This window comes from Carettochelys insculpta, chromosome 8 (assembly GCF_033958435.1).
Source record: "Carettochelys insculpta isolate YL-2023 chromosome 8, ASM3395843v1, whole genome shotgun sequence".
NCBI classification, from domain to species: domain Eukaryota; kingdom Metazoa; phylum Chordata; order Testudines; family Carettochelyidae; genus Carettochelys; species Carettochelys insculpta.
In genome coordinates, this window is record NC_134144.1 from 72944091 (window position 1) to 72965737 (window position 21647).

Genomic DNA, 21647 nt, shown 5'->3' on the forward strand with positions numbered 1-21647 from the left:
CAGAACATTCAAGAGAAAGCTCCAGGGTCAGATTTGCAGCCAGCGTGCAAGGATCAGATGATCCCAGATGCAAAGGAACTGCTGAAACTCCTTTGCTACATGACGTTCAGAAGAGCCCCAGCAGGTAAAGTGGTGTCTAACTCCCCGGAAATTCACCCATCTCCTTTGCAAATCTGTTCGGGCTACACACCATGGGCTCCTGTCTGCTCATCCGGGTGCAGGTGGGCAATGGATTTCAATGGACAGGATCAACCCCAAACATGCCATCTTTAAAGCAAGTGGAATCCCATGCAATAAACACCCGCGTGCGGCACTGCAGATCTGTAGCTGGACACACGAGGGCTACAGCTTAGTCCTTAATTTAAGCTCCAACTCCATCCACCTCCTGGCCAGCGTGCAGCCTGTCTCGGGGTCACCGCAACGCTCCTCGGGGAATGGTACCGGGAGTTTTAAAATGACTGGGGACTGGGGCACCTGTCTTATTTAGTCTATAGAAGCAGGGAGGGGATTTGATAGCAGCCTTCAACTTCCTGCAGGGGAGGCTCTAAAGAGAATGCAGAGAGCCTGTGCTCAGTGGTGGCAGATGCAGAACAAGGAGCAAAGGTCTGACGTTACAGAGTGAGAGGTGTAGGATGACTATCAGGAAAAACTATTTCCCCAGTAGAGTGGGGAAGCACTGGAATGTGTTACCGAGACAGGTGGTGGCATCTCCAGCCCTAGAGGTTTTTCAAGCCCTGGCTTTACAAAGCCCTGGGTGGGATGATTTAGTTAAGGGTGGCCCTGCTTTGGGCAGGGGGCTGGACTCAACGACCTATAAAATCACCCCTCAGTCTTCTCTTCTCCAAACTAAACAAACCCAAACCCTTCAGCTTCTCCTCGCAGGGCATGTGCTCCAGCCCCCGAAGCATTTTCGTTGCCCTCCGCTGACCCTGCTCCAATGCATCCACATCCTTTCTGTACGGGGGGGGGGGGGCGCAGAACTGGATGCAATACTCCAGATGTGGCCTCACCAGTGCTGAATAGAGGGGAATAATCACTTCTCTAGATCTGCTGGAAATGCTCCTCCTAATGCACCTCTATGTGCCATTAGCCTTCTTGGCCCAAGGGCAGACTGTCGACTCACCTCCAGCCTCTCATCCCTACGTCCTTGTCTGCTTCACTGCTACTCAGCCAGTCGGTCCCCAGCCTATAACAATGCTCTGGATTCTTCCATCCCAAGTGCAGGACTCTGCACTTCTCCTTGTTGAACCTCATCAGATTTCTTTCGGCCCAATCCTCCAATTTGTCTAGGTCACTCTGGACCCTGTCCCTACCCTCCAGTGTCTCCACCTGTCCCGCTACCCGATGAAGCAGTGAGAGCCAGGGCCGTGTATACCTTATACCATGTGCAGGGGAAACCAGTCTGTATGGGAGCCCTTCTCTGTACACGGGCACCGTTTTATTTGCGGGGTGTTTTGGTAGGTGGTGGGGGCGCTCCACCGAAAGCGGGTTCCGCAGCCAGGACCCCCCAGCTGTGCTATGATTTCACACCCGCTCCCCGCAAAACTTTGATCTCAAAAGAAAAGGGCAACTCAACCGAAGTTCTCCACAGCATGCTGAGCAGGTGTCGAGCGGAGAAGGGGTGAGAGATGAGAGAGCAAGAGAGCGATTAAATGGAGGTGGGCTCTGGAATGTGATGCTCCTTGGCTTGCTGCCCCTAGCTGGCTTTGCCAGAGCTGCCCGCCGGCCCCACCGCCTCCCACAGCTGCAGCACTTACGCAGGTGACCGTAAGGGGTGTGTGGCGAGACAGGGAAGGCGGGGGTTGGGGGAGAGATCTCACCACCGCCGGAGGGTGGGCTGCTCAGAGAGGTCCCCTCCAGCTCCTCAAAAGCCTCCTTGTAGCTGTGCAGATGAGGCTGCGGAGGGAAGCAAGAGAGGCCCAGTTAGCAGCTGGGGACCAGTCCCCTGGCGGCCCCAGCCCCAGGATCTTCAGGCACCCATAGCACCGGGGCTTCACAGCCACAAGAATGGAGCCTTTCTTCGGCTTCTGAGCCCCCCTCCCCGCCCCGGCACTGGGGTGGGACCGCAAGTCCCCTCCTGTCACCACAGAGACCGAGGAAAGCACCTCCTTGGGCCTCCCTCCTGGGTTGGCGGCAATGGTGCTGACCACCTCCGGCGAGAAGCTGTGGGCTGGCGACCGGACGGTGGGGCTCCGGGGCGTGCTGGGCTCCTGGGGGCTCGGCTCGTATGAGCCGTCGCTGGTCGTGCGTCTCCGCAGCGGTGCGCCAGGCTCCTCCGGGGACTTGTCCCGGGTCTGCACCCCTGGAATTCAAGCACAGGGAGGGAGCCCCGTTAGCAAGGGCAGCACCCAGCAACGGACTCGTCTGGAGAGGGCGTGGCAGAGTGAGGTGCCAAGGCGCTGGCTGGGCGTTTGCCCCACTTCCCCAGGGCTGGGGGCGCCGTCTCCAGCGGAGAAGCCACCGCTTACCTCTTCCCTGCTGGTGGGCAGGGCTGGAATTCTCCCCCAGGTGGCAAGAAACAGCTTAGCCAGGCACGCTGGTGATTTATTTCAGGCCTGAGCCATTCCTCCTCGGAGGGCCCCAGCTCCTTGGCATCTCGGGGCTCCCCTGAGGATGCTTCAGGCCCCAACGTTTTGAAAGGGCCGTCTGCGCTGCCACAAGGGGCCGGAGTGGAGGCTAAGGGGGCAGGAGCCTTTCAGGGAGCCCTCTGCCCCCCTGGTCCCACCCGGACAGAAACGACAAGCAGCCAGGCCCACTGCCTGGTGAAGCTGATGCTGCAGGAGGGGCTCGGGGGCGGGGCGGCCTTGAGGAAAGGGTCTTATCAAATATGGACCTCAAAGAACCCAGGAACTCCTTCCGAAAGAGCCAGGCCAGACTCTGGCTCCCTCGCCCGGTGACTATTCTCCAGCCATGCACCGCATTAGGCTCCCTTTCGGCCCTGTGCTGCTGCCGTGCCGCAGCTCGGGAGAGCTGGGAGGAGGGGGCTCAAGGGCAGAGCAAACCAGGGCCAAGGCAGACATTAGCGGCATAGAGTTTAGGGGCAGAAGGGACCCACTGGATTTCCCAATCTGACCTGTCCAGCACAGGCCAGCCACGACCCCTGGCATGTCTAGCCCAAGCCCACCCCAGAATGAGCTGCAAGCTGCCTTCCTCCCGGAGGTGGATATGTCAGTGAGGGCTGCTCTGGTCCAGGGAATATCCCAAGCCTGATCTGCCTGGCACCTGCACACCGACACCAAGGGCAGGGAATATGCAACATACATGTTCATTAAGATGCTTCGTCTCCCACTCCCATTTCACCTGAGTGCTTGTGTCTCTGCAACATCCCTGCCAGGAGGGGACTCGCCCTGTTTCACAGATGGGGAAGGAGGCACCAGCAGATTAAATGACTTGCCTAAGGCCATGCAAGTCATCTGTGGCAGAGCACTGGATTGCGCATGGGTCTGTGGCTGGCACCACAACCAGAGGCTGCTCCTCTCCTCCCACTCTGGCTTGCCTTGGTGGCTGCCAGCAAAGGTACCAATGAAGGGCCTGGCTGCAAGGCCTCCACAGCCTGTGTGTGTGTGACTCAGCCCTGCACTGCAGCAGGTGGCAGAGAACTGGACAGGGAACTGGAGTGATCCCCCAGCAAAGCCACGGGGTCGACGCACACCCAACCGCCACCCAACACACTGCAAGGCCACGGAGCAGCCGACAGGAGACAGAGCTCGAGGGGCCACGTGGGAGGAAGGAGAGGATGCCCTGAAGGGACCCTTCCAAGCAGACAGCCCAAGCAAACCCAGATAACCAAGCCTCCTCCTGCCCCCATTCCTGGCAAGAACACCTGGAGAAGCGCAGCTCAGCACCTGGTCAGGGAACCTTGTGATGGGGGGCAGGGGTCCCCAAGCACCGCACCCCGTCCACAGGCAGGAGTGACTCTCACGCAGCAGGTAGAACTGGGAGTTTATGAGTCAACAGAGGCCCAGCTCAGCACAGAGGTGTCAGCACAGCCGGCAGACACAGTCATCCCAACCCCTCCTGGGGAGAGGAGCCCGAGGGGGCCCCTCTGGGGTGTCGCTTCCCCCCTCGCCAGGCCGGCTGCCTTCCAACTCTCTCTCCCCACAGCTTCTAATTGCAGCATCCAATTCAAACCCAGCTCGGCTCCTCCCTGCTCTGTGCTCAGCTCAGAGGTGTTACCTGCCAGCTTAGAGAACAGCAAGAAGTCCTGGGGCACCTTACAGACTAATGGATATTTTGGAGCAGAAGCTTTCGTGGGCCAAGACCTGCTTCATCATCTTTGCCCACAGAAGCTCATGCTCCAAAATATCCGTTAGTCTCTTAGATGCCACAGGACTTCTCGTTGTTCTCGATGATACCGACAAACACGGCTCCCTCTCCGATACTTGCTGCCAGCTCAGGTTACAGCCCCAGGGGGTCATCCTTAGCCGCTGTGAGCTGCTCAGCCTGGCTGTGTCTACACGTGCACGCTACTTCGAAGTAGCGGCACTAACTTCGAAATAGCACCCGTCGCGGCTACACGCGTCGGGCGCTATTTCGAAGTTAACTTCGACGTTAGGCGGTGAGACGTCGAAGTCGCTAACCTCATGAGGGGATCGGAATAGCGCCCTACTTCGACGTTCAACGTCGAAGTAGGGACCGTGTAGACAATCCGCGTCCCGCAACGTCGAAATTGTGGGGTCCTCCATGGCAGCCATCAGCTGGGGGGTTGAGAGACGCTGTCTCTCCAGCCCGTGCGGGGCTCTATGGTCACCATGGGCAGCAGCCTTTAGCCCAGGTCTTCTGGCTGCTGCTGCTGCAGTGGGGGATTCATGCTGCATGCACAGGGTTTGCAACTCGTTGTCGGCTCTGTGGATCTTGTGCTGTTTAGTGCAAGTGTGTCTGGGAGGGGCCCTTTAAGGGAGCGGCTGGCTGTTGAGTCCGCCCTGTGACCCTGTCTGCAGCTGTGCCTGGCACCCTTATTTCGATGTGTGCTACTGTGGCGTGTAGACGTTCCCTCGCTGCGCCTATTTCGATGTGGTGCTGCGCAACGTCGATGTTGAACATCGACGTTGCCAGCCCTGGAGGACGTGTAGACGTTATTCATCGAAATAGCCTATTTCGATGTTGCCACATCGAAATAGGCTACTTCGATGTAGGCTTCACGTGTAGACGTAGCCCCTGTCACCCACATCCAGCCTGACTCACACGCACAGCCCCCCCCGCACTCCATCACAAACCTCCATCCCGGTGCCGGGGATCCGGAGCTCACTGCAGCCCACTTGTCTGCACCGCTAGTGGGCAGCTGCAGAGCAGCTGGAGAAGCCCCGGCAGCGGTGGAGGGAGCACCCTAGCCCAGCGGGCCCGGAGCGGCCCCCCCAGGCGCCCCCATTTAAAGGGCCAGCTGGTTAAATGTTAAGTGACGAAGTGGGATGTTACACCCCAAGCCTGTGCCCCCAAAGGTCTCGTGAGCTCTGCGGCCCCCCCGGAGCTGCTGGCTGAGAGCTCCCACGGGGTGCCCTGCCCCTACTCCAGCCCTCCACCCAAGCCCCACACCTCCCCGACTCTTCCCGCCTGGCCCTCCTCCCCCCAGCCCCTCCCCACCCTCTTCCATCACCTCCTGCAGCTGATCCCCGGCAGGAGGAAGGGGAAGGAGCCGATCTCTGGGCCCTTCGCCAGAGGGAGATGCAAGGGAGGAGGCCAAGGGGGACTGGCTGATGACGGGTGCCGAGCACCCACTATTTGGCTCGATGGGTGCCCAAGCCCCGGAGCACCCAGGAATCGGCCCCAGCGCTCTCGTGGCCTGTGCACAATGGCCAGCCGAGGTGGGCGCGTGCCGGTGCAAGGAGGGTCGGCAGGGGAAGGTGCAGGACCGGCCCACGCAGCCCTCGGGAGAACAGGGAAGCGCTGAGAGCCACTGGGGGAGGGGAGAGAGGCCGGCAGAGAGGGGGCCCCAGGGATGGAAAGTTGCCCGGCTCGGATGCCACCGCCCTGCCACACACATTCCTCTCCCGCCCTGGCACCGCAGCCGCAGCCAACCCGGGGCCAACTCCCTTTCCCAGCCGCTCCCTTGGCCAGGCCAGCGCCCCGGCCTGTTCGTCTCTGCCCTGCGAGTGGGAACCCAAAGAAGGGCCCATTGTCTGGGAGCCAGGCAGGGAGCGCGGGAGGCTGGCGGGAGCTGGGCTGAGTCAGATCGCGGGGAAGGGGCCGGGGCTGCACGCCTGGGAACGGCACTCTCCCCAGCTCCCGGAGAAATGGACCGGCACCATTCTGAGCAGGCGTCCAGCCTGTCCCTCTCCATCCACGCCAGCTCACGGCAGCGCTTCCTCTCAGCCGCAGCCTTGCAGGCTGCTCCAGTCGCCAGCCAGCCGCAAGGGAGGTGCTTTGGCTGTGGACGGGGGACATGACTCTACCACGGTCAGGCCCAGGGCGGAGCTGCAGTCGGAGTGCCTGCGATAGGGAGACCACAGAGCCCAGGATGCCCTGTGCCGCGCCCAGCGCAGGGCAGACGGAAAGCGGGCAGGCCTCGTGCGATGCCCCACGCCCGCGCTTGGGTTCCCTAGAGCTCAGGGAATGAACAGAACAGGCAACCGTGGAGGTGTCCATCAGCTGTCACCCACGCCCAGCTCCTGGCAATGAGAGGTGAGGGACACCCAGGGCCTGAGCTTGTGTCCTGCCCCCCTTGGCTAAAAGCCTTGTCATACCCAGCCGTGCTGAGGTGGGGTGGATCTCAGCCACCGCTGAGCTCGTCTTGCCAAGTCTGCAGCCGCCAATTCAGCCGCCCACCCCTGTTCCTACCACAGGTTTCACGGACAGAGATTCGGGAGCTGGGTCAGTAGCTGGGATTGGATTAGATGCCTCTCGGGACTGGGCCACAGGACTTCCTCGTGAGTGGCAGGAGGCAGTCTGTGCCCTGCAGAACCTGGCCTGTGCCTGCAAAACCTCGCCTGCATCCCACAGAACCCAGCATGTGTCCTGCAGAACCAGGCCTGCGCCTGCAGAACCCAGCCTGCATCCCACAGAACCCGGCCTGTGTCCCGCAGAACCCGGCCTGCGTCCCGCAGAACCCGGCCTGCATCCCACAGAACCCAGCCTGCATCCCGCAGAACCCGGCCTGCATCCCACAGAACCCGGCCTGTGTCCCGCAGAACCCGGCCTGTGTCCCGCAGAACCCAGCCAGCATCCCACAGAACCCGGCCTGCATCCCACAGAACCCGGCCTGCGTCCTGCAGAACCCAGCCTGCATCCCACAGAACCCAGCCTGTGTCCTGCAGAACCCAGCCTGCGTCCCACAGAACCCGGCCTGTGTCCCGCAGAACCCAGCCTGTGTCCCGCAGAACCCGGCCTGCGTCCCGCAGAACCCGGCCTGCGTCCCGCAGAACCCGGCCTGCATCCCACAGAACCCAGCCTGCATCCCGCAGAACCCGGCCTGCATCCCGCAGAACCCGGCCTGCATCCCACAGAACCCGGCCTGCGTCCCACAGAACCCGGCCTGCGTCCCGCAGAACCCGGCCTGTGTCCCGCAGAACCCGGCCTGCGTCCCGCAGAACCCGGCCTGCGTCCCACAGGACCCGGCCTGCATCCCACAGAACCCGGCCTGCATCCCACAGAACCCAGCCTGCATCCCGCAGAACCCGGCCTGCATCCCACAGAACCCGGCCTGCGTCCCGCAGAACCCAGCCTGCGTCCCACAGAACCCGGCCTGCATCCCACAGAACCCGGCCTGCGTCCCGCAGAACCCGGCCTGCATCCCGCAGAACCCAGCCTGCGTCCCGCAGAACCCGGCCTGCATCCCACAGAACCCGGCCTGCATCCCACAGAACCCGGCCTGCGTCCCACAGAACCCGGCCTGCGTCCCACAGAACCCAGCCTGCATCCCACAGAACCCGGCCTGCGTCCCGCAGAACCCGGCCTGCGTCCCGCAGAACCCGGCCTGCGTCCCGCAGAACCCGGCCTGTGTCCCGCAGAACCCAGCCTGTGTCCCGCAGAACCCGGCCTGCATCCCGCAGAACCCGGCCTGCATCCCACAGAACCCGGCCTGCATCCCACAGAACCCAGCCTGCATCCCGCAGAACCCGGCCTGCGTCCCACAGAACCCGGCCTGTGTCCCGCAGAACCCGGCCTGTGTCCCGCAGAACCCGGCCTGCATCCCGCAGAACCCGGCCTGCATCCCACAGAACCCAGCATCTGCCCTGTAGAACCCAGCCTGCATCCCACAGAACCCGGCCTGTGTCCCGCAGAACCCGGCCTGTGTCCCGCAGAACCCGGCCTGCATCCCACAGAACCCGGCCTGTGTCCCGCAGAACCCGGCCTGTGTCCCGCAGAACCCAGCCTGCATCCCACAGAACCCGGCCTGCATCCCACAGAACCCGGCCTGTGTCCCGCAGAACCCAGCCTGCATCCCGCAGAACCCGGCCTGCATCCCACAGAACCCAGCCTGCATCCCACAGAACCCGGCCTGTGTCCCGCAGAACCCGGCCTGTGTCCCGCAGAACCCGGCCTGCATCCCACAGAACCCAGCCAGCATCCCACAGAACCCAGCATCTGCCCTGTAGAACCCAGCCTGCATCCCACAGAACCCAGCCTGTGTCCTGCAGAACCCAGCCTGCATCCCACAGAACCCGGCCTGTGTCCCGCAGAACCCGGCCTGTGTCCCGCAGAACCCGGCCTGTGTCCCGCAGAACCCGGCCTGCATCCCACAGAACCCGGCCTGTGTCCCGCAGAACCCAGCCTGCATCCCACAGAACCCGGCCTGCATCCCACAGAACCCGGCCTGCGTCCCGCAGAACCCGGCCTGCGTCCCGCAGAACCCGGCCTGCGTCCCGCAGAACCCGGCCTGCATCCCACAGAACCCGGCCTGTGTCCCGCAGAACCCGGCCTGCGTCCCGCAGAACCCGGCCTGCATCCCACAGAACCCGGCCTGTGTCCCGCAGAACCCGGCCTGCATCCCACAGAACCCAGCCTGCATCCCGCAGAACCCGGCCTGCATCCCACAGAACCCGGCCTGCATCCCACAGAACCCAGCCTGTGCCTTGCAGAACCCAGCCTGCATCCCACAGAACCCGGCCTGCATCCCACAGAACCCAGCATCTGCCCTGCAGAACCCAGCCTGCATCCCACAGAACCCAGCCTGTGTCCTGCAGAACCCGGCCTGCATCCCACAGAAACCAGCCTGCATCCCACAGAACCTGGCCTATGCACTGCAGAACCCAGCCTGTGACTGCAGAACCCCACCCGCGCACCGCAGAACCCAGCCTGCACCTGCAGAACCCTGCCTGTGCCCCACAGAACCCGGCCTGCATCCCACAGAACCCAGCCTGTGTCCCGCAGAACCCGGCCTGTGTCCCGCAGAACCTGGCCTGTGTCCCGCAGAACCTGGTCTGCATTCCACAGAACCCAGCCTGTGTGCTGCAGAACCCGGCCTGCATTCCACAGAACCCAGCCTGTGTGCTGCAGAACCCAGCCTGCATCCCACACAACCCGGCCTGTCTCCTGCAGAACCCAGCCTGCATCCCACAGAACCCGGCCTGCATCCCACAGAACCCGGCCTGCATCCCACAGAACCCGGCCTGTGCCTTGCAGAACCCAGCCAGCATCCCACAGAACCCAGCCTGTGTCCTGCAGAACCCGGCCTGCGCCTGCAGAACCCCACCCACGCACCGCAGAACCCAGCCTGTGCCCCACAGAACCCGGCCTGCATCCCACACAACGCAGCCATGCGGTGCTGAGATCTGCCAGCTCGGCATCGAGTCACTGCCGTTTGCTTGGCTGGCTGAGCTGACAGCAAAGTAAAGGGCTCTGAGGAAGTTTCCTCGGTCAAAACCTGACATGCAGGCCTTGCAGCTGGACCATGGTGCCGAGACAGTCACCCACTGACAGGGCGCCCACTAATTATTTTCCACCCATGGGCAGAATAAATTTTGTTGCATGCACCCAGGCGTGTGCGAGGTGCACCACCCATAGAAACAACCGCCGCCAGCTGGGGGCGCTCTGCTAATCGGCTGGGCTGCACCTGAACCTCTGCTGGGCGGCCGCCCCAGAGTTCAGCTCCCAGGGAGCACTGCCGACGGGATGGTCTTCTCCCCCACTGGGACATGCTGCGGGATAGGGTTCAGTCCCGTGGAGCTCATCGGAAGGCCAGAGCCCCACCTGCTGTAAATCGGTGCAACTCCACTGAGTCGCCCTCCGCCAACAGCGGCACGCTCTGGTTCATTTACTTCTGCCCCTGCCCCACCCCGCCCGCTGCCCAGCTTCGCCTGGTGAGTTCCTGCCTGGTCCTTGGGTGGCTGGCACACATGTCCTAGAGGGTGCTTAGCAATCAGCCAGCTTCCCCGCCTGGCAGCTGATGTCCGACCCGGCCAGAGCCGTCCCAGAGCAGGGTCACGGCTCAGGCTGCATTTCTCATCCTGAAACAGCCACCGGTAGCCAACTACACCCTCAAACAACTCTGGGCTGTGCACTGGGGAGTTCAAGGCCCTTCAGCCCCAGACAGCAACAGCCCCTTTCCAACACAGGCCGTTCCAGAGCATCTGCATGCATCACCCATCCCAGCTCCACCCTCCTGTCCCCCACGCCCGCCTCTCTCCTCTCCCGCTGCACGGTGCACACCAGGGGCCAGGCAGCCGGGCAAGAGGAGGTTTGCTCTGGATTGGACACCAAGTCGGCTACTGCTCCAAGCAGGGTCTGAATTCAGGCAAGCAGACAGCGGGGCGGGTTCTTTAACCTGCTTTAACAGCAGGCCCAGCGTCACCCTCCCTTGCAGGGCAGGCAGCTTGGGTGAATGCCCACCGGACTGGGAGTCACGCCCAGCTTGGAGGCTTTGCTCCAAGAGATATTTTGGAGCATAAGCGTTGGTGGGCAAAGCCCACCCGCTTCGTCTTTGCCCACCAAAGCTTATGCTCCAAAATATCTGTTAGTCTATAAGGTGCCACAGGACTTCTTGTTGTATTTGAAGATACAGACTAACTCGGCTGCCCCTCTGACACTTGCTCCAACAGCGACCTGCTGAGACAGGAGCCGAGCGTGCCCACGTGTACGCACACGCGTGCAAGCACACACACGTGCAAACACACACGTGCAAACACACAGGCACACGCGCGGCCGTGGCGAGATGGTGTCCCAGGGAATTTGGGGGCTCGGCGTTGGCACCGGGGGGGAGGGGTGGTGTCGGTGACTGGTTCCATCCCCAGCGTCGGAGCGCAAAGCTGGACTTGCTGCAGTGCGTTCACAGCCAGGGCCACCCCCGAATACACCCAGCCAGACAAGCCCCCCGCCAGCCCTAACCAGGGTTGGGCAGTTAACCCTTTGCTCACCCGCCCTCCCCACGTATGCCCAGCGAGCGGGTCCTTCGGGAGGCACCAGTTAGAGCCAGCAGCAAAGCAGCAGAGCGCACGCGAGCACAGGGCTAAGCGAACCCCCTTACCGGCGTCCTCAGTGTACCCCAGGGCCCCTCCCATCGCTCTGGAGCGAGCCGAACCCCCAGGCAGGGAGAGGGCTGCAAACCCGACAACCCAACCAGGAGCTGGCAGGAGAGGCCAACCCCGGACCCAGGGCAGGGCACGTGTGCCAGGCCAGGCTGGAGTTCCCAGGCTTGGGTGGGGAGGTTCCACCAGGGCCGGCCGGTCTCTGCCCGGGATGCCAGGGCTCAGCTGCACCGTGTGCCGAGCTGCTCCCCTGCCCATCGTGGGGCGTGCTCAGCAGCCCTGCCGCGCCGTGCCCATGCCAGCGGCGGGCAGCCCTTCAGCATGCAGAATGGCAGAGCAGGGCAGCCGAGCGAGAGGCGCGAGGGAACGAACCGGCGAAGGAGAAGGATCTCTGTCGGTGCAGAGGAGGAGGACGAGGACGAGGAAGAGGACGAGGGGGGGCGGCCGTGCTCTGCTGGGTGCCCCGGAGTTTGGCGTTGTACTCTGAGGGGAGCCGGAGGAGGGGCAGGGGTGCGGGAATGGGAGCAGTCAGCCGGGGAAGACGCACAGTCCGCCGTGGAGAGAGACAGACGGGACAGACACCACAGGGGACACAGGGAGAAAACACGAGAAAAAGATTAAGTCGGGGCCCTGTGTCAAAGAGCCGCCGAGCCCCGAGAGGGTGGGAGCAGGGGGGCAGCAAGGGAGCGCACACTGGAGGTCTCTGTTGCCCCGGAGCAGGGCCATGTCTCTCGCCCCAAAGGGAGGTAAAGGGGCCAGGAGGGGGCCTCCAGCCCAGAGGTGGCTGCATGCATGAGGCAGGGACAGGCCTGGCAGGCGTGCGTGGGGGGCTGCTGGACTCAGAAGCACAGGGCCTAGGGCGTGTTGTGGCCACCAAAGGCCGCCGCAGCCCAGCTCTGACCCCAGGGCATGGGGCTGCCGTGAACCCCATCCCAGAGACAGGACTGGCTTCCCCAGGGAGCCGTCCTCTGCGAGCCACACTCAGGCCTCCTCGCTCCGGCCAGAGGCAGGGACGAGGCCCCTCCGCCCACGGGCATGGACGGAGCAAGAGAGAGTCAGCGTCTGCCTGGGCCCAGAGCCAGGGAATGGCCGGGGGGGCTGGGAACTGCTGGGGGGCCCTGCTCCGAAGCCAGAGCCCAGCCTGCCGGGACAGAGGGCAGAAACCCACCAGGCCTGAGCGTCTGGCCGGTGCAAACGGCTGCCTGCCCCCCGGGCCAGCAAGCAGAGACCTGGAACATGGTTCTACCAGCCCTCGCGCAAACGCCGCCTGGCACAGCAGCGAATCCGGCGGCACTTTGGGCGAGCTCAGCGTATCAGGAACGAGCAACCCCCTCGCGGGGGCTCTATGGGGCAGCCCGGCCGCCTGGGGCTTTCCGGGCCCATTGCAGGCCCCACGGCTGTGGGGCTTGCAGGGTCGCTCCAGACGGTGGCTGCTGCTATCCATCCCCTGGCGTGTCATCAGCTCATCCCGACCCGCCCGCCGGGGAGGAAATTGGAGTTGTCCTGAGCAGGAGCAGGAGGTGTGAAATTCCCTGCATGCCCGCCTAGGGACAAACCAGCAACCGAGAGCAGCGAGGGCCGTAAATAACCCTCCCCGGCCAGGCCAGCGGCTGTTACCGCTCCTGACTCACCCAGGGGCTGCCAGCTCGCCTTCGGGACACCGTATTCCACTGGGGTGTAAACCCACCCTGCTGCGCGCTCGCTAACCTCCGCTCGTGACATCCAGCCCTGCTGGAGGGAGGGCTCCCGAGGCAGCCCACACCCAGCCTGGCCCTGGTCCCTCGCCTGCTAGGGCGGGCCAAGGACAGCCGCATCCGGCCCGGGCGGCACGCAGATGAGCAATCCGGGCCGATGCTGGCAGCTGTGGGGGGCCCGTCTCTGGTGCCCTGGGAGCTGGCATGCAGCGGCGCCTCTCACTGTTTCCATCCGCGGGCGGAATACGTTTCGTTAGGCATGCGCGGCACCCCTGCAAACACCACCTGCCGGCTGCGGCCGCGCTGCAAACGGGCCGGGCAGCGGCCGACTCGCTCCCGTGCGGCCGTCCCAGCGCTCAGCTTAGCGGGAACGCCAAGGGCCTGAGCGCAGGCATCCGGGAAAGGCCTGGAGAGGTGGTTTTGCTGAAGTCAGGACTTGGCTCTGCGGTGTCCGAAATTGCCCTGCGGCCTCTACTCCCCTACATGCGTGGCACCGCCTGGCCGGTGCTAACCACAGCCACGCTGTGTCCCGGTGCTGGGTAGCTGCTCCCCCGTCCCACCGCAGAGGTGGCTGCGTATCTGCCCGGGGCAACGAGCTTTTAATACTCCAGTAAAAGAGCTAGTAAAAGCACCGGGGGGAAAACCTCTGACGAACCAATTTTTGCTCAGGGGCTTCCCTGTAGCTGGGGTGGGATGAAGTAGGGGGCAAGTCTCAGGCCAGGAAAGGGTTAGCTGGGCTAAGCCAGGCCCAATGCTTGGCTGCAGCAGCTCAGCTCAGCAAGGCCCTGGCGGGGCTTGGCAGAGGGGGCGTGGGGGTGTGGTGGGGAGGAGGTGTTGCTGCTGGGCTGTTTCCCCGCCGTCCAATCCCTCCCGCTTTGCAGGCTGAGACTCTGGCTGGAAGAAGCCCGGCTCTGCCAAGCCCTGGAACTGAGAGCCCTGCGCCACCAGTTCAGGGAGGAGCAGGGCAGGGCTGTCTGCTGGGCCTGGGCCACATTCCCTGCCTGGCCCCTGGCCCAGAAGCCAAATTCTCACTCCACGGGCTGAGGCCCTGCTGTTATTTGTGCAGGGGAGAGCAGAGTCCTAAAGAGACCAGGCCAGGTCCCTGTCGGTGGTAAGAACGCCCCACCGGCCAGCGAGCATACCCAGGGCGAAGGCATAAATTCCCAGCGCCGCACCTGTCTGTACCCCCCAGACCCCTGAGGAAGTTACCTCCTGACCCCCGCGGGGACCGTGTGCCCTGGAGCATAGGGGTGATTTTAGCACCAGTGACCGACCTGCTTCTAAACACGCTCCCCAGCATCCAGCTCCGGAGGGGTGCGACAGCTCCCATTCCCCTGCCTGCCTGCTCAGAACAGAGCCAGCGGGCCCAGAACACCACCTCCCGCCAGTGCCCGCCAGGCTGAGAAAGCAACGCCAGGGCTCTGAAGCATGGGGCAGAGACTGTGGCTTGCTAGAAGGGACCCTGGCCCAGCGGTCCCAGTGCATGGCCTGGACAAGGGTTCGACTGTTAGCCTGCGAAGCAGGAGACAAAGGTTCACCTCCCACCCGGCTCCGCTGCAGATTCCCTGGGTGACCTCGGCAATCCTGAGCCTCTCTGCAGCTCCGTTCCCCAGCTGTACAATGGGTGCCAGGGCCCTGCCTGGGGACAGGAGCAGAAAGACACCGAAGACCGGGGGAACACGGAGTCTGCGATAAGGGAGGTCAGGTAAGGCCGGCACCTAGCACAAGGGGGAAGGTCCCACAGGGAGCACAATTGCTTTGGGGACGAGGGTTCTCCAAACTGGAGTCCGAGCCAGTCCCTCCCACTGCTGTCTGCCCAGGGGGCAGCTAACTGCTAAGCCTCCCTCCTGCTAAACAGGCACCCCCAGGGCAACTTTGCAGAAGAACGCAGCCGCTGCAAGGCCTGAACAAACACAGCCTGAACCCCTTTGGAAATCCATCCCCCGGCTGCAATGGAGCTAACTCGCTGCTTTGGGCTTTCACAAGGCGCTGGCCTCTTTGCTCGTCTCCTGCTCTGGTCCCCCCCGCCGGCGGCGAATGGCTCCCAGCACAGGAAGCAGGGCCAATTTCCCTTTGGCTGCCGCGAGAGCAGCAGCAGGACAGCTGGAGAGATCATCTCCTGCAGCCATTAGGCACCTCTGCGTGCAGCTAAGGTCCTGAGCCAGCCCCACCGCCCTGCCACTGCCAGCTAACCTCAAAGGGGCAGCAGGGCCATGTGAGAAGGGCCCAGAAATGCCAGCGCTGCTCCAGCCAGAGCTCTGGGGCCCGGAGGCCAGACGGGACATGCCCTCAGAGCAGGTTCTCCTGCCAAAGGCTGACAGGCCTCTCCGGATGCAGCTGGGAGCATGGAGGGACAAAGGCAGCCCTGGGATGTCTGAAATCCAGTCCTGAGCTGCGCTGCTCACGCAGCTGCCACCTCGCCAGCTGGGCCCTGGCAGAAACCGGAGGCTGGACAGCAAGAGGCATAGGGGAGACACCTCCCCGCTGCACCAGTCACGAGAAGGTTCCCTCTAATTTTTTCCACCCATGCGCAGAATAAATTTTGTCACATGCGCCAAGGCATGTGCGGATGTGTACCACCCATAGACACACAGGTTGCCAGCTGGGGACTCTGCTGAGCAGCTGGGCGGCCCCTGACTCTCCCCTGGGCAGCTGCCAACGTGCTCAGCTTACAGGGAATGCTGGTCACGAGCCCATTCGCATGGAGAAGGGACTCTGGGAACGGGCCGAGGGACGTTTAACTCACCCATGTGCTCTCCCCTGCCCACTTGGGGTTCCTCTCACCCTTCCCAGCACTTCCATCGCTCTGGGCCTTCTGGGTCCTCCCCCGTTCCCCGGGGAAAGCCCCAGTTGCACACCTCGAGGAGCAGTGCCTGCCGGAGCTCCCAGGACTGCCTTGTTCTAAGTCCCCCGGTGCATTAGGAGCCCAGAGGCTCTCATGTCCGGGAAGGCCTGGAGTCAGGCTGGGGCGTGGGGCGCAGGGATTCCTGCACAGTCGGAGCCTGGATGCATTGCCGGTCCCACTCAGCTTGGGGCCGGGCCCGCAATCCCGCGGCCACCCGCTGGAGAAGGGCCCCCCCCACCCCCCGTCCCTCACCCTGCCAGAGCCGGCACCCCGAATCAAAGCCTCCTACCTGCCACTCGCTGGGCCACCAGCCCGTCCAGCTTCAAGGGCTCTTCGGAAGGGGCAGCCGGCTCCTCGTGAGGCTCTGCTCCTGCGGAGGACACCTGGGCTCGTGCTGGTGCTGTGGGGGAGGCCGGGGCCACGCTCTGTGGTTGCGGAGGTCCCCCGGGGCCATACGCCGCTGCCGGGGGAGCGGGGGAGATCCGGGGGCTTGCTGGGGTGTAGCCGGAGCTCTTCCGCTGCTGGTTCTGATGGCTGGAGGGTGAGTAGGGCACCCCGAAATCCTGCGCCGAGTGTTCTGGGTCCCCAGCGGCCCAGCCCAGCGGGGCTGGCAGGTGGGCTTTGGACGGCGAGTCGCAGGCTGGCGACGGCTGGGTGACAGCCGTGCCCAGGCCGTTGAAGGTGCTGCCGGCTCTAGGCTGGGCCACCTGAGGGGCCGCCAGGCTCGGCTGGCCTGACGCCGGCTGGGCAGACCAAGAGGAGGCCAGCGGGCCGGGCCTGTCCTCCCCGGTGGCCGCGGGAGCGCTCTGGGACTTGTGCAGCGTGGAGCTAGCCGGGTCCAGGTCCAGCATGAGCATGTTGAGAGCCTCGATCGACTGCTCGATCTCCCTCGGGGAGGCCACGCGGGGGAACTCGGGGATGCCGTGGCTCAGAGGGAGGGCGGCCGGCGACGGGCTGGGCTGGGGGCTGGAGCTCGAGACGCTTTGGCTTTCCAGGCTGCCGTCTTGCTGGCGGGAGGGCGGCCTGCTCCCGGCACCGCCGCCACCTTGCTGCTGCCAGGAGTTCAGGCCCCTCTGCACGGCCTCCCGGCTGCTGGTGCTCCGGACGGGTGCCTGAGGGAGCTGTGGGCCTGGCTCGGCGGCTGGGCAGGACTGGGAGCGGTACATGCCGTTGGCATCAAAGCCGTACAGGTAGGGCTGTGGCACGGCCGCCGGCTGGGGCTGCAGCCAGGCAGGCTCGGGGAAGCCAGCTTTCTGCAGCCGGTAGTCGGCCAGGTTCTCCTGGGCAGAAGCAGAGGGCCGGACCTGGCTGGGCTGCCGCCCTGGGAGGCTCCGCAGTGGGTCCTGGCCGTGGGGCGAGTAGTCCCCATTGATGAGTGGCTCCGAGCCGTACAGCCCCCGTCGGTGGCCACTGGCTGGGCCGTTGGGCAGGGCCGAGAGGCCATCCCCCCGGGGCGGCTCCGGGTAGCTGACCTCGCCGGCGGTGGCCGTGCCGTCGAAGGAGGAGAGGGTGCCCAGGCTGCCGACGCTGTGCTCGTCCTGGTTGGGCAGTTCGTCATCCAGGATGTCCGTCTCCCGTTCGGCCACCAGGGCCGCGGCACTGCCGTTGACGTGCACCTGGGCTGGGACCAGGCGGCGCCCCGCCAGGGCGGCACCACCGGCCGCAGGGGGGTGATTGTGCATGGCTCCGTCACTCTCCACGCCGAAGCCGCTGAGGAGACGCTCGAGCTCTCGCTTCTCCTCGGGGCTCAGCGCCGGCTGGGCCGGCTCATCGGTCCTGTCGGTCTTGGTGGAGGCGGTGGAGTTGCCCGAGTCGCTGCTGATGGAGAGCGTGTGCTCCAGGTGGTTGGGCGCGGTGGGGAGGGGGCCGCGGCCAGCGTTGACCGCCCCGGTGCTGCTGTGGAGCGAGTCCTTCTTCTTCACCTCGGCGTACAGGCTCCCGTCCAGCGGCCCCTGCGTGTGCCCCAGCTCTGCGTGGGGAGAAGGGAGAAATCAGTGCTTGGCCCGGGGTGGGCGGCTGAGCATGCTAAGGCAGATCATTAAGCACAAACGGCTCCCACGCCTTCTGAGCTGCTCTGACGCTGGGCTAAGAGCCTCCCGGCTGGGTGAGCCGGCTGCCAGGCACTCGACCTCCCCCAGACACACCCCGCCTCCCCACCCCTCTCCTGCAGGCCCCAGCCCTGCGGCTTCTGCGGCTAGCGTGGCCCCATCTACTGAGCCCCTGGCTGGAGGCTTTACTGGAAACCTCTCTCCCCGCGCTGAAAACACAGGATGTGCGGCAGCCGCCGTGCTAAAAGCCCGGGCCGGATCGATGTGCCATTAATGGGAGCTCTCCTGCCCAGGCGCCTGGCAGCTGGGGGAGGTGTACAGCCCTGCGGGACTCGGAAGGCGCCCCAGACCAGGGGGAAGGGAGCCACGGGCGCTCCAGAGGCATTCGTTTCTGCTCCGGGCTTGCTGGGAGGGATCTGCCGTCCCACTCAGCCTGCTCCCAGCCCCGGCTACTGGGAGGACTTTCTCTAGCAGAGCCCGGCTGGGGAGAGAGGACTGAGGTCCGGGTGCCCCCTGCATGGCAGTCCCAGCTCTGCACTCAGGCTGACACGCCTGCGCTGGAGGGAGAGCGGCTTCCGCCCTGCGATTCAGGCTCACTGACTCTGGCAGAAGGGCCCAGGGCAGAGCTTCTGAGCCCGTGCGCCGCAGCCCAGCGGAGGGCCGTAAGCGCCAGGCGAGTGGTCTGTGACTAGCTCCCTCAAAGGTGTGACCCTGGCTGCCCATCTAATTAGCAGCTGCCAGGTATGGCTCTGCTCATCAGGTGCCTGGACCCTCACGGGTACGCTCAGGTGGCAGCTTCGAAGGGAACAGGAGGTAGGTGAGGGGGAATTTGGGACCTGCAGGGCCAGAGAAAGAGGGGACCTTCCCCAGCTCCAGGGCTGCAGCTGCCTGGGAGAGGCAGCCCCCTGCCCCAGCCCCAGCCGCTGTGGGGAGGGCCGGACCCCTCCTGACATGACCCCGAGTCAGCCAGGTCTGCCAGCGTGGTCTAAGGCCTTCCAGGGGCAGCGACTCCCTGGTCAAAGCCACGCTCCGTGCTGCAGAGGGGGTGAAGACTCCCACAGTCTCTGCCAGTCTGACCTGGGGGGGAAAATCCTTCCTGATGCCAAACACGGTGCCTGCGAGCACGGCTCAGCAGCCAGACCCCGGGGAAGAATTCCCTGCCGGACCTCAGAGCCCTCTCCATCTAGCAGCCCCCGCCGGGCGCTGGTCAGAGGTGCTGCTAGCAGCCGCAGGTCAATGCCACGCCACGGTGGGCCGTCTCAGCCCATCCCCTCCCTGCGCTCACGCAGCTCTGCTCCGAGCCGGCTGGGCTTTTCACCCTCGCGGCTCCGCTGGGAGCTTCCCACCCACACAAGCGAGAGACTCCAGGCCTGAAAGGACAAGTGTGACCTCCTGGCTGCCACCAGGCAGAGAGCGCCGCTGAGATCCTCCCCATGAGCCGGAAAGGAGACAGCAGCCCCGGCGCAAGCAAGGCCGGACACTACGGTTTATGAGAGGCGAGCTTTCGTGGGGGCCGACCCACGTCTTCAGACCTGGACAATCCTGATGAACGGCAGGGTCCCCAGATCGGCAGACGTCCGTCGGCCCCGGGCAGCAAAGTTTGCTTCCGCTGGATATGGCCGGCGACTTGCACTGACCGGACGCTGCCTAATTTCCCCTCCGGATCCATCCAGCTCCCGGTTCCAACCGTTGCTTGTTGGCCGCTTGGCCAGGTTCTCTGTGACCCCCACCCCCACGTGCTCTAAAAATCCCTGGGCCCTGTGGGGTGGGGGCCCCCTGGGCGGGGGGCTTGGGTTTTACATGCAGGGCAGGGGGGGTCGGTGCTCCAGGATACAGCCACCAGATGGGGGTGGGGCTCCATGCTTCAGCCCTGTGAGGATGGAGGTTTCTTCCCCATGGGGCCGGGGGCTCTGGGCCAGGCCTCAGCCCCTAGGGCAGCTCAGGGCTTCAGCCATATGGGGCTGGGAGCTGCTGCCTCCTGGGGCGTTGGGACTCCAGAAGCCTGATGTTAGCCATAAGGGCAGGGGTACCCACAGGGCACGGGGACTCCCAGCTTCAGTCCCACATGGCACTGGGGCTCCCAGTTCTCGCTCACTGGGGCACTGGGACTCCCAGCTTCACTCACTGGGGCACTGGGGCTCCCAGCTTCGCTCACTGGGGCTCCCAGTTCTTTCTCACTGGGGCACTGGGGCTCCCAGCTTCGCTCACTGGGGCACTGGGGCTCCCAGCTTCTCTCACTGGGGCACTGGGGATCAGGGCTCACTAGACACACCCCGGTCAGAAGACAATCCCCCTTTAAGGTGACACTTGGAGACCCGTCAGCGAGCTCTCCCTCCCTCATGCCTCCTCAGCGGCTTCCCTGCTGGCACCTGCCCACCTGGCAGCATTTACCCTGATTCATTCGTGACCCCAGGCGCCGCCCTTGTCACAACGTGACCACGTTTCTGCCACGCTGCAGCATCACCAGCCACGGGTGGTCCGGCTGGGACCCACAGCCTGGGCTGCCTGCAGGCAGGAAGCAGCCGGCTCAGCCTTACGCTTGACGACCGAGCCCCTGAAGCTGTAAATCCACGGCCACGTCCTTGCCCCTGCAAACTGCCCAGCCAGCTGCCACCCGCCACGCAGCTTCATGGTTTTTCCAAAGTGATCACCCACCCTGAGCTGCACCGGGGCTGCCCGGGGCGAGCAGGGAGCCGGGGAGGGTAGCAGCTTTGCAAGGGCCCTGCGGCCAATATCAGAGGCACTGCTGGGTAGTACCGGAGCAAGCCCCGCTTTCCCCGTCCACCGCCTGCTGCAAAGCCCCTCGCTCTCGGCCGGACGCGGCAGGCACTTTGTTTTTCCAGATCCCCAGTGCGGTTTCCTGGAAGGCCACGGAGGGGGCTTGGAACGCTTCCTTCTGAGAGGAAAAAGTGACTCCTCCCTGGCCACGTGCCAGAGGACTGACTAGGAGCCAGAAGGGGCGTCGTGCATCAGCACGCTCTGATCGGCAGGCGAGCGCTCCCGAAAGAGAGCCCCAGCGCCAGGTGGGCAGGGGGGAGCTGAGCAGCCCCAGTGCTTCTGGCCACATGCTGCAGCAGCCGCATCACACACACACACACACACACACAGAGCACATGGTAGCCACGCAACATGCACACTCAGAGAGCACAACACAGCTACACAACACACACACACACAGCACAACACATCCACACGGCATAAGACAGCCACACAACATACACAGGGCACAACACATCCCCATAACATCCACACAATTTGCACGCATAAAGAGAGCCCAACGCATCCATACGACACGCACGCACAGGCAGACACAGCACAACAGCCCTGCAGAGGGCGCACGCGAATACACCCAGGCTGCAACCCCAGAAGAACACCCGCCCCTGGAGCAAGCCCCGAACACCCGCATGACAGCCGTCCGGTCGCCCCAAGGCTCCCCAAGTGACAGGGATGGAAGCCACACCTGGAGCCCTCACCAAATCAGCAACACCCCTGCCACAAGTGCATTTCCCTGCCTGCCCACAGCAACACACACACACACACACACACACACACACGGTGTGACATGCAGCATCTCCCATGGCTTGTACAATGCCCAAACAGCAGCAACGCATGCAACAGGCATTCTGCTTCTTGATTCAGGCTGATAATGGGTCCTCTCCAA

The 21647-nt window shown here is 64.1% G+C and overlaps 1 protein-coding gene across 14 annotated transcripts in view; it reads right to left on the reverse strand.

The window, feature by feature from the left end:
• TNS1 (tensin 1) overlaps window positions 1-21647 on the reverse strand; it is a 245809-nt gene that overhangs the window by 47646 nt on the left and 176516 nt on the right. For 9 of the 14 annotated variants that reach the window (XM_075001448.1, XM_075001447.1, XM_075001460.1 and 6 more), the window contains 4 exons: window positions 16228-17907; window positions 11772-11882; window positions 2106-2302; window positions 1758-1896 (listed from right to left, as the gene is read on the reverse strand). In XM_075001448.1, the coding sequence (XP_074857549.1) occupies window positions 1758-1896; window positions 2106-2302; window positions 11772-11882; window positions 16228-17907 (2127 nt within the window). The remainder of the gene's footprint in view (window positions 1-1757; window positions 1897-2105; window positions 2303-11771; window positions 11883-16227; window positions 17908-21647) is intronic. The other 5 variants (XM_075001451.1, XM_075001450.1, XM_075001459.1 and 2 more) reach the window with 3 other exon arrangements.